The 12,794-nt window shown below is 45.4% G+C and overlaps 1 protein-coding gene across 2 annotated transcripts in view; it reads left to right on the forward strand.

The window, feature by feature from the left end:
• Positions 1–12,794, forward strand: part of stab2 (stabilin 2) — a 29,235-nt gene that overhangs the window by 9,141 nt on the left and 7,300 nt on the right. For both annotated transcript variants that reach the window (XM_023397470.2, XM_087171512.1), the window contains 38 exons: positions 717–803; positions 1,127–1,238; positions 1,322–1,502; positions 1,667–1,760; positions 1,879–2,037; positions 2,155–2,250; positions 2,405–2,497; positions 2,586–2,633; positions 2,731–2,864; positions 3,002–3,104; positions 3,218–3,295; positions 3,376–3,465; positions 3,549–3,656; positions 3,739–3,870; positions 3,995–4,123; positions 4,200–4,262; positions 4,593–4,691; positions 4,765–4,960; positions 5,279–5,374; positions 5,887–5,944; positions 6,058–6,131; positions 6,292–6,417; positions 6,718–6,791; positions 7,075–7,146; positions 7,371–7,490; positions 7,563–7,607; positions 7,683–7,775; positions 8,337–8,492; positions 8,606–8,731; positions 8,931–8,990; positions 9,073–9,249; positions 9,900–9,989; positions 10,063–10,209; positions 10,784–10,843; positions 10,929–11,052; positions 11,640–11,789; positions 11,868–11,972; positions 12,359–12,466. In XM_023397470.2, the coding sequence (XP_023253238.1) occupies positions 717–803; positions 1,127–1,238; positions 1,322–1,502; positions 1,667–1,760; positions 1,879–2,037; positions 2,155–2,250; positions 2,405–2,497; positions 2,586–2,633; positions 2,731–2,864; positions 3,002–3,104; positions 3,218–3,295; positions 3,376–3,465; positions 3,549–3,656; positions 3,739–3,870; positions 3,995–4,123; positions 4,200–4,262; positions 4,593–4,691; positions 4,765–4,960; positions 5,279–5,374; positions 5,887–5,944; positions 6,058–6,131; positions 6,292–6,417; positions 6,718–6,791; positions 7,075–7,146; positions 7,371–7,490; positions 7,563–7,607; positions 7,683–7,775; positions 8,337–8,492; positions 8,606–8,731; positions 8,931–8,990; positions 9,073–9,249; positions 9,900–9,989; positions 10,063–10,209; positions 10,784–10,843; positions 10,929–11,052; positions 11,640–11,789; positions 11,868–11,972; positions 12,359–12,466 (4,063 nt within the window). The remainder of the gene's footprint in view (positions 1–716; positions 804–1,126; positions 1,239–1,321; positions 1,503–1,666; positions 1,761–1,878; positions 2,038–2,154; positions 2,251–2,404; positions 2,498–2,585; positions 2,634–2,730; positions 2,865–3,001; positions 3,105–3,217; positions 3,296–3,375; positions 3,466–3,548; positions 3,657–3,738; positions 3,871–3,994; positions 4,124–4,199; positions 4,263–4,592; positions 4,692–4,764; positions 4,961–5,278; positions 5,375–5,886; positions 5,945–6,057; positions 6,132–6,291; positions 6,418–6,717; positions 6,792–7,074; positions 7,147–7,370; positions 7,491–7,562; positions 7,608–7,682; positions 7,776–8,336; positions 8,493–8,605; positions 8,732–8,930; positions 8,991–9,072; positions 9,250–9,899; positions 9,990–10,062; positions 10,210–10,783; positions 10,844–10,928; positions 11,053–11,639; positions 11,790–11,867; positions 11,973–12,358; positions 12,467–12,794) is intronic.

A 12,794-nucleotide genomic window follows, 5' to 3' on the forward strand; every position in this document is an offset into this window, starting at 1 on the left:
CACATGATCTTCATTAGGAGACAGAGCTGCCCAGGTGTCACAGAACTGTTGAAACATGTTTGAATCAGGTGTCTGTTCAGTGATGTCTACCTGTGTCTACCTGTGTTTACCTGTGTCTACCTGTGTCTACCTGTGTCTGCCTGTTTGTACCTGTGTTTACTTGTGTCTACCTGTATTTACCTGTGTGTACCTGTGTGTACCTTTATCTACCTGTGTTTACCTGTGTTTACCTGTGTTCACCTGTGTCTGTCTACCTGTGTTCACCTGTGTCTACCTGTGTTTACCTGTGTCTACCTGTGTCTGCCTGTTTGTACCTGTGTTTACCTGTGTACCTGTGTGTACCTGTATCTACCTGTGTTTACCTGTGTTTACCTGTGTTCACCTGTGTCTACCTGTGTTTACCTGTGTGTACCTGTGTGTACCTGTATCTACCTGTGTTTACCTGTATTCACCTGTGTTTACCTGTGTCTACCTGTGTTCACCTGTGTCTACCTGTGTTCACCTGTGTCTACCTGTGTTCACCTGTGTTTACTTGTGTCTACCTGTGTGTACCTGTGTTCACCTGTGTGTACCTGTGTTTACCTGTATGTACCTGTTTGCACCTGTGTTCACCTGTGTGTACCTGTGTTTACCTGTGTTTACCTGTGTTTACCTGTGTGCACCTGTGTTTACCTGTGTTCACCTGTGTTTACCTATGTGCACCTGTGTGTGGTCAGACTCCGGCATGTTGTAAAGGATTCTATGGTCCAGACTGCGCTCCCTGTCCAGGTGGATACCAGACTCCCTGCTCAGGACACGGTCAGGTCAGACTTTCAACATACTCAACACGTTATCAAGACTGGAGGAAACTGAAGTGTTGTTTTTACAGTGTATGGAGGGGACTGGAGGAAACTGAAGTGTTGTTTTTACAGTGTATGGAGGGGACTGGAGGAAACTGAAGTGTTGTTTTTACAGTGTATGGAGGGGACTGGAGTAAACTGAAGTGTAGTTTTTACAGTGTATGGAGGGGACTGGAGTAAACTGAAGTGTTGTTTTTACAGTGTATGGAGGGGACTGGAGGAAACTGAAGTGTTGTTTTTACAGTGTATGGAGGGGACTGGAGGAAACTGAAGTGTTGTTTTTACAGTGTATGGAGGGGACTGGAGGAAATGGGTCGTGTATCTGTAATTCGAACTTCAGAGGCTCTCGCTGTCAGTACTGCTCCTTCTCCAACAAATATGGCGCAAACTGTGACACAGGTAAGTCTGAGTGCCCTCATCTGATGACGTCATACACGCAGGTGTGATGTCATGATGATGTAGGCTCACCTGTGTGCCTACAGCCTGTCCCTGTATCCATGGACAGTGTGACAACCGTCCAGACTCAGATGGTCGGTGTAAACCGGACTCGTGTCAGATGGGTTTCACTGGTCAGTTCTGTGACCGACAAACAGCGGCCTGCGGCGTTCAGGCTCAGTTTTGTCACGCCCACGCCAACTGTGACTTCAGCCAAGGGACCACCAGGTGAGTTTACCTGTATCAGTTTTAACTATAAACAGTAAGTGAGCCTCATTTCTTCAACCTGGAGAATCAGATCTGACGAAGTGCTCATGGGAAACTCAGTAATCTGATTACCTGTGAACTCCCCCATGTGCTGTTTCATTCAGTGTGTGCTGTGTACGTTTCAGGTGTGTATGTAAACATGGTTACCAAGGTGATGGTATCACCTGTGTGGAGTCTGACCCCTGTGCTCCTCCTCGCCGAGGCGGCTGCAGTGTGAACGTAAGTCACCTGAACTCACTGATGTCCAGCTCTTTGGTCCTGATCCCTCACAGTCCTGATCCTTCACAGTCCTGATCCCTCACAGTCCTGATCCCTGACTCGCTACCGCCCCCTGCAGGCTAAATGTATAAAGACGGGACCGGGGACTCACTCCTGCCAGTGTCTGAGCGGATGGAGGGAGGACGGAGACGAGTGTCAGCCAGTCAACAACTGTGACGGTCTTGACAGAGGAGGCTGTCACCCCAACGCCACCTGCATCTATGTGGGACCGGGACAGGTGAGGTCCACTGAGGCGTTACCTCTGACTTTATGGGGGCAGTAAATTTAACCCTTTAAAGCTTCAGAACTGGATCCTGATCCTGAGTCCAGTCTGAGATCTGGTCTGTTCCAACAGAGCGACTGCAGCTGTAAAGCCGGGTACAAGGGAAATGGCCGAGACTGTGAGGCCGTGAACCAGTGTGTCACTGTGAGCGGAGGCTGTCACTACCTGGTGAGTTCTGATCTCTTGAACCAGACGCATTTTTGAGTCTCTGATCTGAGTCTTTGAGGCTGAGGGATCTTTGATCACATGACCACAGTGGATGTTTGACCTCTGAGGCCTCAGGTCTCTGACTGTGTCGTGTCTTTGCCGTTCCTGTCTTCAGGCCAGCTGTCGGCTGCTGTCCTCCAGGTGGACCTGTGTCTGTGATGAAGGACTTTCTGGAGACGGTCACATATGTTTTGGTTCAGTGGCTCAGGTGAGTTTCGACCAGGTTCAGACCTTCGACAGGTAAGTTCAGCCATACCTTCACCACCAAACCTGACTCTGTTTCCTGACGATTCCAGGAACTGATGAGTCTGCCCGACCCCTCCGAGTTTCTCACCTGGACCACTGTGAGTATCACTCCGAGAACAAAGACCTGGTCTCACCTGAATCTTTTTTTGTCTTGTCTGAGTCTTATATTTCTGTCTCTGTGTCATCCTCTGTCAGGACTCTGGTCTGACCTGGTCTATGATGGACCAGAACCTCACTGTCCTGGCTCCGTCTTCAGCTGCTATTGCAAAAATGTCTTCAGAGGACAAAAGCTTCTGGACCATGAAGGGAAACCTACCGAGTCTCGTCAGGTTACAGCTGTTTGACTTTTGACCTGAACCCGTCATTGGTCTGATCTTAAACCTGAACCTGTCAGTGGTCTGAACTGAAACTCTGTTCTGCCTCCAGCTGTTTGTTCACATCTGTAAGATCTGTCATCTGTTTACAGAAATCACATGATCCCTGGTCGGTATCCGTTATCCAGCCTGAGTACCATTTCTTCCGTGACATCACTGCTCAAGACAACACTTCCTGTTTCAACAACCAATGAGGTGAGTCCACAGAGGCGATGCTGACTGAGAAGGTTTGATTCTGGAGGACCAGAACATCCAGACATGAATCCTCTGATGATGAAGTTTTAGTTTGACTCAGTGTTTGTTCTCAGCTCACAGCTGTGGGCGGAGCCTCCATCACCACTTCAGATTTAGCTGCAACCAACGGGCTGATCCATGTCATCGATAAGGTAAAAAAATGTCACCGTGGTAACAACACTGACGATGCTTTGACACCACAGACCGACTGACTCTGTCTGTTGACCTGCAGGTTCTGGTTCCGGACAGGAAGTTGAGCGGGGGGCTGCTGGCAACGCTCACTCTGAGACCAGAGTTCTCGCTCTTCAGATCGTATCTGATCGTACGAACACAAACACTCTGCTCGTTTAGTTATTTCTATTTATTTGTGGTGTTTGTTGTAAGTGTGTGTGTGTCTTTGTTCAGGAGTACAACCTGACAGACGAGATCGAACAGGCCAACGAGTTCACCATCTTCGCCCCAACAGACGCTGCCATCAACGATTACCTGAAGATGATGGCCGCCACGGCACTGGTACAAGTCTGACTTGAGAGCAGAGTCAACAAAACATCAGACCTCAGCTGTTACAGTCTCTGTGCTTTTATTTTGTTAACAGGATGTGAATACGACTCGTTACCACGTGGTGACATCAGAGCGTTTGTTGAAGACCGACCTGCAGCCTGGAGGTTACAAACCGACGCTGCTCGGATTTTCCTTCCAGCTTGGCTTCTTCCCCCGAGACGGGAAGGTCTGGACCTGAACCACATCACACCTGATACACCAGAGACCTGATCACATGACCTGATACACCAGAGACCTGATCACATGAATATCTGATAACATGACCTGATCATATGACTCTGTCTCCTCAGCTGTTTGTGAACGATGCTCAGATAAACTCCTCCAACATCCTGAGTGGTGACGGAGTGATTCACGGCCTGTCAGCTGTTCTGCAGATCAACAGGAACCGCTGTGATGAGGCAACGTACCTGACCGTTATGGTAACGTCTCCCGTCACCTGAGAGACTGTTGCACTCACACTCACCTGTTGATTAACACTGTTCTCCTCCTCCACAGGGAACCTGTGTCGACTGTTTGTTCCCACAGGGCAAAATCTGCCCCAACGACACCGTCCCAGCTGTAAGACCTCCGACCCTCAGGCCACCTGACCCACACACTCATGATTCTGGGCGGGGTCGTCTTTCACTTCCTGTCTGTGTTCACGCAGAAGAACACAGTTAAACACACATTTAAATAAATCATCAAGTGGCAACAACAGGAGATGATTACAGCAAAATACATAAGGTCCAGGTCCAAACCTCATACAGGTCTGGACCATGTGGGGTCAATGAGGATGTAGCTCAGAGAAGCTAAAGCTGCTGGGAAAGTGGCTAAATGTTGCTCGATGATGTAATACACTAATTAGCATGTTAATGACATCATGGTGTTTGTGTCACCTGTTCTCTGCAGGAGTCAGCGAGGACCAGGAAGTGTATGTTCACCCGGATGTTTGAGGAGGAGCGTCTGCTGACCATCGGCTGCAGAGCCACGTGCCTCCGGAGGAACATCGTATGTCTCCTCTGCACAAACAAACGCAAAGACAGGAAGTTCCTTCAGAATAAAAGACCTCCTCTGTTTCCAGGTGCGCAGGTGTTGTGGAGGGTTCTTCGGGGAGCACTGTGAGCCGTGTCCCGGTCCGAAGGGTCGGCCCTGCTTCGGTAACGGAGTGTGTCTGGACGGGACGGGCGGGACCGGACTGTGTCAGTGTGACAGAGGGTTCAATGGGACTGCCTGCGAGACCTGCCAGAGCGGGAAATATGGAGTCCACTGTGACCAGGGTGAGTATACTTCACACAACTGGAACAGTCCTCAGTACAGTACAGTACCAGTCCTACACATCTGTCAGATCCACATCATCATCTGGATCAACGCCAGTCTATAATGAGTTCTTCTCTGGACCAGGACCCATCCCTCCACCAAGTGTGGTGCAGATCAGTTCAGTAGTTTTTGTTTAATCCTGCTGGCAAACAAACAAACAAACAAACAAACAAACAAACAAACAAACAAACAAACAAACAGGTGAGGACCCGAGCTCGTTGTTGAAGGTCATCCAGTGAACTAACCCCCCCCCCCCCCCCCCCCCCCCCCCCTCCCAGACTGCAGGTGTAAAAATGGCCGCTGCAGTGACGGACTCACAGGTGACGGGACGTGTGAGTGTGACGTCGGCTGGAGAGGAATCATCTGTGACGAGAGTGAGAGCATCACAGAGACACAAACGTCTAAGACAGAAGAGACACGTCAGAGTTTTTATAAAGTTTGGATAAAATGTTTTAATTTGATAATAAAGTAATTAATCTACATTTTTTATATTTCAAAAATAACATTATATTCTCTCAAAGCTTGATTATTTTAGAGATTCAGTCACAACAGGTTTAGCTCTGATCACGTCTTTCTTGTAAAATCTTTTTTAAATAAAGTTTTTTAATAACTTTACTCTAACAGTGGTAGAACAGTATTACAGTACAAGTATTGTAATAGATAAATTACAAATATTCACACAAAATTACAGCAGTTTTCTCATAAGTCATAACTTTTGTCTTTGCTTTATTCTTGTACGTTTTTCACTTTCATTGACACATTTTGTAAATGATAACACTGTTCATCATGTAAATCATCTTACACATGTACATATATAATGCACATACATTTATATGTGTATATATGTACATGTTTACACACTTTGTCTCTAAAACTGTGTTTTCAGAGGTTGAGTCCACGGCTGATGAGCTGTGCGGCTCAGTCAGATGTCACACCAGTGCAAAGTAAGACCTTCTTCTTCATGTGCTTAAACTGCTGCGTCAGTGATCAGCTGTGACTGCAGCGCCCCCTGCAGGATGTTGTTGCTTTGACACAGGTCGTTTCTCTGTTCTGACAGTTGTGTGATCAGACCATCCGGCCCTCAGTGTCTCTGTGCTGCAGGGTTTGAAGGAAACGGGACTTCCTGTCAAGGTAAGAACAATGACCTAACAGCTACAGGTGAACCAGTCACACCTGAGCTCACCTGAACACACAGAGTCAAAGTTCAAATGAACCAGTTAAAGGTGAGCTGTGTGTTCATCTTCTTTTATGTTGATGATGATGATGATGATGATGATGATGTCGTCTGCAGCGAAGGACCCGTGTGTGGAGGATAACGGCGGCTGCAGTCTTTACGCCGTCTGTAAACGGACTCTACCTGGACGCAGAGACTGTGTGTGTAACAGCGGTTACTCTGGAGACGGACTTGTGTGTGTCGGTAGGTGAACTCTGAACACCTCTGGTCTCACCTGTATCAGGTGGGTGGAGCCTGGTGTTGTGTTCGTCCAACAAATGAAAGAAAATGAAAAAAAATAAAATAATTTAATTTACATTAAATGTAAAATTTGAAATAAATTTACATATAAAACTGAAATTTATATAGAAATTAAAAATCAAAGAATGAATTCACTCAGGCGTCTGTGTAAGAGGTGTCAGAGGTGTCAATAGAACTAGTCAGGGAAACTGACAGAATGTGTGATGCGTTCAAGTGCTGCAGGAGTTTATGTTTGTCCCACAGAGATAAATCCCTGTCTGGAGGGAAACGGAGGTTGCCATGTCAACGCAGACTGTGTCCATGTCGGACCAAACAAAGTAAAAACTGATTCTACTCTCTGATGCTTAATGTGACACCTACTTCTACTTGTCAGTACCCAACTTTACCCACCTGTACCTACCCATATCCATCTGTACCTACCCATACCTACCCATACCTGCCTGTACCCACCTGTACCCACCTGTTACTACCCATACCTGCCTGTACCCACCTGTACCTGCCTGTACCCACCTTTACCTGTCAGTACCCACCTGTGCCCACCTGATGAGTTGTTTACTGGATGATGTTTGTTGTTCAGTGTCCTTCTCTGTCGCTCTGCAGACGTCCTGTTCCTGCAGTGACGGTTACTCAGGTGATGGACAGACCTGTCAGATGATCAACTTGTGTCGAAAGGTGAGTTTGAATTGAAACTGTCGGTTGTTTGTTTGATTCAGTTTAATCTGAGATCATAATCAGGAATTGTCAGTTACTTTCTGTCACAACTTCCTGAAGTTGACATCATTGTGTACACTAAAGTACTGCAAAGACTCACAGGGCGGTGTGAGGTACTTTAAATCACCATGGAAACCACACATGACGTCGTACACAGTAACACTGTGTGCTGCTAATGTTTCCAGAAGAATGGAGGCTGTCACCAGTTCGCCCGCTGTAACATGACCGGTCCAGGTATTCGTACCTGCACATGCTTTAGCAACTTCTTGGGAGACGGCCTCACTTGCAGAGGCACCGTGGGGAAGGTGAGCAGCTGAAACATTACCACAGAACCAGGTGTGTTCAGGTTCTTTGACCTAACAGCTGACTCTCTGCAGGAGATCCTGACCAGGAAGCTGAGAGACTTCTACCTGGCTCTGATGGTGAGTGCCGACGCGATCTTTCTGTCGCCCCCTGCAGGTGAAACCCATCAACACAAGTAAAAACTCTGCTTTCAGGTGGCGGAGATTTCTCTGAAAGGACGCGGCCCATTCACCGTCTTCGCTCCGACAAGCGCCGCCTTGAAACCCGACAAAAACAACGCCGCAAAGGTGATGATGACTGTCATCTGATTCAGATTCAGTGTTTTCTGATCTAAACCTGCAGCAGCTGCATCGTGTCTCTGTGGACGTTAATGAGTCTCAGCAGATTTTCATGTTCACCTTCATCTTCACCTCAGGATGAACTGGACTTTTCCTCCAGTAACACCATCAGGTCAACACTTTAAATGGTCCAGTATTTGAGTGTGTGTCCCAGCACCACAGCAAAAACCTTGATGCTTTAAATGAAAGTCAACACATAAAATCCTAACCGCATTTTTATTTTGTAGTTCTGAGTGTAGTTGAAAGAAGATTTTAAATGATATAATAATAAAAAACTTATAATTTTCATCAACATGGATCTTAAAAAGAGAAGAAACTATGAGATAGAAACAGTATAAAACACATTTTTTCAGTTTGATACTTGATCAGAAATGATGGAAAATACCATGTGATCAAATCAATCGATTGCTCTGCTAAACAAAGCTGAAGATTGATTCCTTTTATTTATTTCTATTGTTTATTTCTATTGTTTATTTCTATTGTTTCTTTCTGTTGTTTCTTTCTGTTTAGACAAAATTGAAGAGGTCGGAGAAAAATAAAGAACAGTTGGCATCTGTCCTGCGCAGCCACATCGTTATGTGTCACACTCTGCTGCCCGCAGACCTGAGTCGACCCCGAAACCTGACATCTCTGTCTGGACTCGTCCTGACCACCAGCTCCACCCAGGTGACCAATCAGATCAGCGATACATTCTGTTGTTGATCTATCACATTAAAGCCTGATAACAACAGGTGGAGATAAAGTCATAAATGAAAACTGTTTGTCTGTTACATTCTCAGGGCAGCATCTTCATCGACCACGCCAATGTGACGTACAGCCACGACATCAGCGTCAACGGCATCTTCCATGAAATCGACGAGGTCCTGCTTCCTCCTGACCTGGACAAAGACAATCCAGACGTCCCTGTCAGTCCACCACAGACTGTCCATTCCTCTGTCCATTTATCTCTGATTAAACAATGATAATGTAAAAGTGTTGATCTATAGAAAGTGGTGTCTTCAGACAGGGATCATATCTGACTGGATCAGTTAGTTGTTTCAATGATCAGTTTATTTTCACTAATCAATAACTTGTCTGACTCTTTCATACACCTGTTTCCTCCAGGTGAACCTGACAGATGTAGCTGAACGTCATGGATATAAAACCTTCTACAGACTTCTCCAGGTGAGACCTTCAAGCTTTGTTCTGAAGAGTTCCCTCCACCTGTTCCCTGTAGCTACATGTTGACAGATTACCTGTGTTTCAGGACACAGGTGTGATGGACCTGGTGAATGATGGGATTTACCAACCGGTGACAGTCTTCTTGCCCTCAGACGGCGCCTTGGCGTCTCTGCCACAGGAGCAGAAGGACTTCCTGTTCCACCAGGATAACCGAGCTCAGCTGGTGGAGTACCTGAAGTACCACATCCTGCAGGCCCAGAAGGTGATGCTGAAAACAAAGACAGGAAACTGGTTAAAGAACTTTCTCTACAACATGAGAGTTAGTTAGTTAGAATCAGATCCTCATCAAACATCAAGTCATGCATGTTCAATCAGACAGGAGAAATAACATCTGTGTAATCATATTGTTCACTCTCATAACATATATATATATTTAACATATATAATATCCTCTCATCATGTCGCTTGATTTCAACCTGAGCAGAAACACAAAAAGAGATGACGACAAATTTACTATGAAAGACTTAAAAACAGACGAGTTTAAAATGAGGCGGTTAGAGAAGAAGCAGCAGAATCAATCAGTCAAATCACCTGCAGGTTTTACTGGTTAATACTTTTTTAATTTGATGATTCACCATCCAGCCCTGTGCTGACATCAGTGGGTTTATATGAAGGTATAACTGTGCATCATCAGCATACGGAGACGTCAGAGGCCACGATGGTGAAACATGTTGTTGAAAAAAGGGAAAATTAAGTGACATTTACTTTATTCGTTTAGCAGATTTGACAGTGATGAACAGACACATTTCCCTTTATTATATTATCTTTAATACGTTTAACAAAGATTTTCTTCACAATTTATCAGAGTGAATGTTTTGATATTAATTCTTAACTTTCTTCCCTCAAACTCAGATTTACGCTGAAGGCCTGATCCACCTGGACTCGGCTCGGACTCTGCAGGGCTCCCCGCTCTCCTTCAGCTGTGGAGGGATGGACGACATCGTGAGTACAACAGAAACAGACGTCAGAGAAGAAGAGGAGACGACGCTCTGATTAACTGACTGTCTTTGAACAGGGAGAAATCTTCGTCAATGACGGGAAGTGTCGGGTCGTTAAGAGACACCTCGTGTTTAACGGCGGGATCGCCTATGGGATCGACTGCCTACTGACTCCGCCCAGCCTCGGAGGACGCTGTGATGAACAGACAACCTTTGACCTCCAGGTAAATCCTCACTCGACTGTTCACTGAACCCTGCTTTCCTGCCCTCTCTGCAGCGCCCCCTGGTGTGTTCACGCCTCATCTACAATCTATTAATTAAAACATGCATGTGAGGCATTCACGGAACATCAGTAAATTATACACGTCCACTGATAGTCTGCATGTGAGGCGTTCAGGGAACATCGGTGAATTATATACCGTCTACTGATAGACAGCATGTGTTGCGTTCAGGGAACATCAGTAAAATATATACCGTCTACTGATAGCCTGTATATGAGGCGTTCAGGGAACATCAGTAAATTATATACCGTCTACTGATAGTCTGCGTGTGAGGCATTCAGGGAACATCGGTAAATTATACACGTACACTGATAGTCTGCGTGTGAGGCGTTCAGGGAACATCAGTAAATTATATACCGTCTACTGATAGTCTGCGTGTGAGGCATTCAGGGAACATCGGCCCTGTGAGACTTTGATACTTGGATATAATAATAAGTTTAAGATATAAAAGAAGTGAGAACCAGCAGCTCTAGATTTGGTTTTAGTTAGTGTTGTTTCTTTTCTTTTTCTCTGGTAGATGAGTTGCGGCCTGTGCACGTCCTCAGCTACTCGCTGTCCCAGAGGGTCCAAACAGAAGGTCTGACCGTCATCATCATCTTCATCATGTGTTACCACAGACTCATGAACTTTGTGTGTGACATCTCTGTGTCGTTTGTGTTCAGGAGGTTCAGAAGTGCGACCTTCCCACCATTTTCGTCACTAAAAACACCGGCTGTCGCAGCATCTGCACCGTCCACTTCTGGCAACCAAAGTGTTGTCATGGTTACCACGGACGAGACTGTCTGGGTGAGACAGCCCTATCACCTACAAATAACACATTCAGATCTATTTCATTAAAGAAAACTATGGAAGCTCATTTCTGCCCTGGTGGTAAAAAACTTCTGGTGACTTTATGAAACTAACTAATTTCATTTGTGCATCTTTGTCTCATTATTCTTAATTAAGGGATAGAAAGTCAGAATCAGAGATAATATATTTTGGTTTGTTAACACATCACTCTGTTTATGTTTAAAGACTTTAAAGTCTTATTATAACTACTAAAATACTATAAAAGATAATATTATTCATATTATTTGACTTATTGTAATGATTTTTCCTGAAACATTACAATCTTAATTAAAAATATATTCATATATTTTATGCTGACTCCCATAGTTTTTAATCATGAGTTTTATTATTATTAGACTCAGCTTGAGCATTTTCTCCAGTTTTGTCTGTTGTGGGCTGCACAGTCAGGTACAGGCAACATGATAAATGTTTCATTGTTAGCATTTGTTTCACTAACAGCTGATGAAATGTTTTGACATGTAAACGATCACAGTGACATCACAGATATGACATCATTCATTTACCTGTATTGATCCTTTGTCCAGTGTGTCCAGGTGGAGTCGGCTCCCCCTGCAGTACCCATGGTAAATGTGACGACGGTCACCTAGGTAACGGTACCTGCACCTGTGACGCAGGTTTCAGGGGCATGGCCTGCGAACAGTGCGATGACGGGTTCTATGGACCTACCTGTAAAGGTGAGCAGAACAGTTTCCTGGTTGTCATGTGACCCTGTGGGTTCGTGGTCCTGACGGTTTGTGTTGAATCTGTTTCAGCCTGTAACTGTTCAGAACACGGGTCATGTGACGCCGGACGCCGAGGGACGGGTTCCTGTTTCTGTGAGGAGGGGTGGAGCGGCGAGCGGTGTGACGTCGAGCAGAGTGAGTGTCACAAGCTTCGGATCAATATATATAATATATATTAGTTTATATTTACATTATATATATATATGATATAATCTGATGTGTGTTTTCTGTTTCTCTGCTTTTCAAAGAAGAAGAAATAATTCTAATGGTTATTGATTGCTGATTGAATCTTTGATGTGTCCATTTAGTGGATAAATGTTAAAGCTCTTCACTGACAAAACCACAAGGTCCATTTAGTAGCTGCTGCACAGCTTTCAATCATATCACGTGAGCTTCACTGGTCACAGGTGATGAAGGTCTAGATGTTCAGAGAGAGGGGACAGGTGGACAGGTGGACAGGTGGACAGGTGGACAGGTAGAGGTAAAGAAACAGCAGCTGACTGACTCTCTCTCTGGTCCAGGTGAGGTGTTCCAGTGTTCTCCACCCTGTTCTCCTAAAGCCGTCTGTCAGGAGAACAACACCTGCGTCTGTCGGCCATTTTATGAAGGAGACGGATTCACCTGTTCAGGTAAATACACTGGCCCTCATTTATCAATCTTGCGTGAAAACAGGCGCAGATCTGAGCGCAGAATTGTTCGTACGATAGGATCCACGTGTGATTCATGAAACATTCGTATCGGACCAATCCCAGCGTACGAATGATCGGGTCTTGATAAATGCGGCGGCTGAATTCCATCGTCATTAACATGTTACGCCCTAAATATTCCTGGTTCGGAGGCCCCGCCCACTAAGGTCAAACATGGAGAGAAGAGTTACTGGCAAAAAACCAAACTTTTCAGAGATGGAGATCGACATCCTGACATCCGAGGTGGCGCAAAATAAGGATGTGCTTTTTG

Source organism: Seriola lalandi, unplaced genomic scaffold (assembly GCF_002814215.2).
Source record: "Seriola lalandi dorsalis isolate HSWRI2012SDOR001 ecotype SW California unplaced genomic scaffold, Sedor1 jcf7180002055008, whole genome shotgun sequence".
Lineage (NCBI taxonomy): Eukaryota > Metazoa > Chordata > Actinopteri > Carangiformes > Carangidae > Seriola > Seriola lalandi.